At 60.2% G+C, this 4474-nt stretch overlaps 1 protein-coding gene across 1 annotated transcript; it reads right to left on the bottom strand.

Annotated features, from left to right (window-relative positions):
• Window positions 1-254: 254 nt before the first annotated feature.
• On the bottom strand, window positions 255-4109 carry LOC121275183 (polyamine deacetylase HDAC10-like). The gene is made up of 4 exons (XM_041182602.1): window positions 3946-4109; window positions 2726-2822; window positions 1748-1845; window positions 255-363 (listed from the first exon to the last, which is right to left on the bottom strand). Exons 1-4 carry the CDS (start codon window positions 4107-4109, stop codon window positions 255-257), a joined length of 468 nt encoding a protein of 155 aa, XP_041038536.1.
• Between the last annotated feature and the right edge of the window lie 365 nt (window positions 4110-4474).

Below are 4474 nucleotides of genomic sequence, written 5' to 3'. Positions count from 1 at the left end.
CCTCTCTCCATCCCTCTCCCCCATCCCTCTCCCCCACTCTCTCCCCCACTCTCTCCTCCACTCTCTCCCCCACTCTCTCCCCCACTCTCTCCCCCACTCTCTCCCCCACCCTCCTCTCCCACTCTCTCCCCAGCCCTCTCCCCCACTCTCCCCCCCCAGCCCTCTCCACCCCTCTCCCCCTCTCCACCACTCCCCTCCTCTCCACCACTACCCCCCCAGCCCCAGCCCCGGTAAGTGCACGCCGCCCGGCCCACTCACCGCTCCGCACCGTGCACCCTCCTGGCGTAAGTGGCGGCGATGGCGAGAGTGTTGAAGATACAGTAAGTGTTGGCCGTGTCCTCGTCAGCGTGGTGTCCCGGGGGTCTGCAATCGAGACAGGGGTCATTGCGAGAACACACATCTCGGTGAGGAGGGGGGCCCGCGCTAACAGGCGTGGGGGCCAGGGCCGCGCCAGACTCCCAATAAGCGCACCCCTGGAGTTTGCACACCAGCCGCATCAAGCAGGCACCCGGGCGATCCCACAAGTGGATTGGGCTCCGAGGGTAGCTCCCTCCTGCAGGTATGTGGGGGCCTGGTGGAGTGGGGCGGGTGGGGTTGCGGAAGAAGGCGGAGGGGAGGACAGGACACAGCTTGCCTCTCAACCCCACCCCATCGCAGCTCCGCACACCCAGCCCCTGCCCCAGAGGGCCCTCCCAAGCCTGGGTGTAGCACCACAGTCTTGGGACCTGAGTCGCCCAGCGATGGGGCAAAGGGGGCTCAAGAGGCCGGAGGGAGAGGAGGCCGCCTCTCCCTTCGAGACGGTTCCGCCACTTATAATCCAGGCGTGCGTGCTCTGCAGCACCGCTCTATCCGCCCTGCTTCAGTACTGAGGCGGCGCTGCACTGTGGGAGGGCCGGTGCTGAGGGAGCGCCGCACTGTGGGAGGGTCAGTGCTGAGGGAGCGCCGCACTGTGGGAGAGTCAGTGCTGAGGGAGTGCCGCACTGTCGGAGAGTCAGTGCTGAGGGAGTGCCGCACTGTCGGAGGATCAGTGCTGAGGGAGTGCCGCACTGTCGGAGGGTCAGTGCTGAGGGAGCGCCGCACTGTGGGAGGGTCAGTGCTGAGGGAGCGCCGCACTGTGGGAGGGTCAGTACTGAGGGAGCGCCGCACTGTGGGAGGGTCAGTGCTCAGGGAGCGCCGCACTGTCGGAGGGTCAGTGCTGAGGGAGCGCCGCACTGTCGGAGGGTCAGTGCTGAGGGAGCGCCGCGCTGTGGGAGGGTCAGTGCTGAGGGTGCGCTGCACTGTCGGAGGGTCAGTGCTGAGGGAGCGCCGCACTGTCGGAGGGAGCCGCGATTCAGACGAGACATTGAAATCTAGGGTCTCAGTGCCCTCCTGGGTGACTGTCGAACATCATGTGGCTAATACTGGAAGAGAGACAGGACTGTGGGGGAAGGACGGGGTTCTCCCTGGTGACTAAGAAATAATATTTGTCACTCAGCCACCATCAACGAGAGAGACGATGTCATTCGTCATGATCTTGCTTGCGGGATCTTGCTGTGCTTAAGTAGGCTGCCGCGGTTCCGACTTTACAGCAGTGACCACACTGAAGGTCGGCCCCGGGCCAAGGGGGAAAGGACGGCCCAGAGAGGGGGAAAGCAGGCAAGTCAGCTGGGTGTGTCCCTGCGGATACTGAGGCCCGCATCGAGGGGAACGTAGTTGAAGAGGGCCCGGAAAGCACGGGAAACTAGCCCGGCACAGCAGGCTGGCTCACCTGACAACAGCCAGGCCGTTCCTGATGTCACCCTTCATCAAACCGTCCACCATGTTCAGCACACAGCCCACAGCCATACAGCACGCCTCGTAGGTTTCCTGAAAGTCCAAGAGACACGAGCATATCGTCAAGTATGACGGACAATCTTGGTGTTCACAATCCCAATGGACCCAAACCCCTTCCCGTTCACTCCCACTGTACACAATCCCAATGGACCCAAACCCCTTCCCGTTCACTCCCACTGTCCACAATCCCAATGGACCCAAACCCCTTCCCGTTCACTCCCACTGTACACAATCCCAATGGACCCAAACCCCTTCCCGTTCACTCCCACTGTACACAATCCCAATGGACCCAAACCCCTTCCCGTTCACTCCCACTGTCCACAATCCCAATGGACCCAAACCCCTTCCCGTTCACTCCCACTGTCCACAATCCCAATGGACCCAAACCCCTTCCCGTTCACTCCCACTGTACACAATCCCAATGGACGCAAACCCCTTCTCGTTCACTCCCACTGTCCACAATCCCAATGGACCCAAACCCCTTCCCGTTCACTCCCACTGTCCACAATCCCAATGGACGCAAACCCCTTCCCGTTCACTCCCACTGTCCACAATCCCAATGGACCCAAACCCCTTCCCGTTCACTCCCACTGTCCACAATCCCAATGGACCCAAACCCCTTCCCATTCACTCCCACTGTCCACAATCCCAATGGACCCAAACCCCTTCCCGTTCACCCCCACTGTCCACAATCCCAAAGGACCCAAACCCCTTCCTGTTCACTCCTCTTGTAGCAATGCCATCAATAGAAACGAAGGTGAGGAAGTGTAACAGGTGCGGTGACTGGCCCCCGCCCATCCCTCAAACCAGACCCCCCCAAACCCTACCCCTGATCCTGCACCACCGGAATCACCAGTGGCCAACCTTGTCAAGGCCTGCAGAGCAATTTCAGAACACGGCGCCGAGTACTCACAGGATGGAAGTAGACTAAGTCGTAAGCCTCCGAATGTGCCCTCAGCGCCACGTTGCTCATTCTTTCTGTCGATTTGATCAGTTCTATGAAATCTGAGCTGAGGGGAGAAAGGCAGAGCTGTCTAAGCTGTTGAAGAAAGGCTTTGATACAAGCCGTCCCTCTTTCTAAAACCTCTCTGAAGAAGTTAAGAAGCCAGGAGCAAGAGGAGGCCCCCTCGAGGCCACCCCGTCATTCAGTACAACTGTGGGTAATCTTGTACCTTGACTCCGCTATTGTGCCCTAACCCTCGATTCCCTCAATGCCTGAAAATCCCTCGATTGCGAGTATACTCCTTCGCCGACCACCCACCGCTCCTTGGGGTAGAGGTCTCCTCAGATTCACAAATCCGCCCACCCCCCCCCACACCGAGTGAAAAAATTCTTCCTCATCCCATTCCTTTATTCCCCACCTCCAATTGTTCATAGGATGTGGGGGTCACTGGCTGGGCCCAGCATTTATTGCCCATCCCTAATTGCCCCCTTGAGAAGGTGGTGGGTGAGCCGCCTTCTTGAGCCGCTGCAGTCCCCGTGTGGTGTAGGTACACCCAACGTGCTGTTAGGGAGGGAGTTCCAGGATTTTGTCCCCTGTGGTGTAGGTACACCCACCGTGCTGTTAGGGAGGGAGTCCCAGGATTTTGTCCCGTGTGGTGTAGGTACACCCACCGTGCTGTTAGGGAGGGAGTACCAGGATTTTGTCCCGTGTGGTGTAGGTACACCCACCATGCTGTTAGGGAGGGAGTTCCAGGATTTTGTCCCCGTGTGGTGTAGGTACACCCACCATGCTGTTAGGGAGGGAGTTCCAGGATTTTGTCCCGTGTGGTGTAGGTACACCCACCGTGCTGTTAGGGAGGGAGTTCCAGGATTTTGTCCCGTGTGGTGTAGGTACACCCACCGTGCTGTTAGGGAGGGAGTTCCAGGATTTTGTCCCGTGTGGTGTAGGTACACCCACCGTGCTGTTAGGGAGGGAGTTCGAGGATTGTGAGCCAGCGACAGTGAAGGAACGGCCGATATATTTCCAAGTCGGGATGGTGAGGGGCTCGGAGGGGAACTTGCAGGTGGTGGTGTTCCCCATGTGTCTGCTGCCCTTGTCCTTCTAGGTGGTAGAGGTGGTGGGTTTGGGCGGCGCTGTCGAAGGAGCCTTGGCGAGTTGCTGCAGTGCAGAGGTCCTGCCTGGGGCGTCACCTCTTCAACTCAATCTTCGGAGCAGGTGGAGGCCATTCGGCCTGTTCCAGCCCGTTCCGCCGTTCACCGAGGTCACGGCTGGTCCCCAGCAACCCACCTCCGTAAACCTTTATTGTGCCCTTTCTGCCACACTGGCAAACCTTTGCCAGAGCAGATAGCTTCATCCTTCGTGTCAAATCCCTTGTGCACTTTCGATAGCTGGGCCTTAATGACTGGTGCTGAAGGGACTTTGAGGTGGGAATGGGGCGGCCTGTTGGGGTGGGGGAGAGTGTGGGGGCGGAGAGTGTGGGGGCGGAGAGTGTGGGGGCGGAGAGTGTGGGGGCGGAGAGTGTGGGGGCGGAGAGTGTGGGGGCGGAGAGTGTGGGGGCGGAGAGTGTGGGGGCGGAGAGTGTGGGGGCGGAGAGTGTGGGGGCGGAGAGTGTGGGGGCGGAGAGTGTGGGGCGGAGAGTGTGGGGGGGGGAGAGTGTGGGGGGGGAGAGTGTGGGGGGGGAGAGTGTGGGGGGGGAGAGTGTGGGGGGGGGAGAGTGGG

This window comes from Carcharodon carcharias, unplaced genomic scaffold, assembly GCF_017639515.1.
Source record: "Carcharodon carcharias isolate sCarCar2 unplaced genomic scaffold, sCarCar2.pri scaffold_1213_ctg1, whole genome shotgun sequence".
NCBI lineage: Eukaryota > Metazoa > Chordata > Chondrichthyes > Lamniformes > Lamnidae > Carcharodon > Carcharodon carcharias.
The sequence above is the reverse complement of the archived record's forward strand: the minus strand, read 5'-3'. Positions and strand labels throughout refer to the sequence as shown.

What these genes read in the sequence shown, in the direction of transcription:
- LOC121275183 (XM_041182602.1), bottom strand. Translation starts at nt 4,109, where the DNA reads ATGAAGCTATCTGCTCTGGCAAAGGTTTGCCAGTGTGGCAGAAAGGGC. An exon ending in CCGAAGATTGAGTTGAAGAG is followed by an intron (nt 2,823 to 3,945) that starts GTGACGCCCCAG and finishes TTCTCCCCTCAG; the next exon opens with CTCAGATTTCATAGAACTGA. An exon ending in ACTTAGTCTACTTCCATCCT is followed by an intron (nt 1,846 to 2,725) that starts GTGAGTACTCGG and finishes TTGGACTTTCAG; the next exon opens with GAAACCTACGAGGCGTGCTG.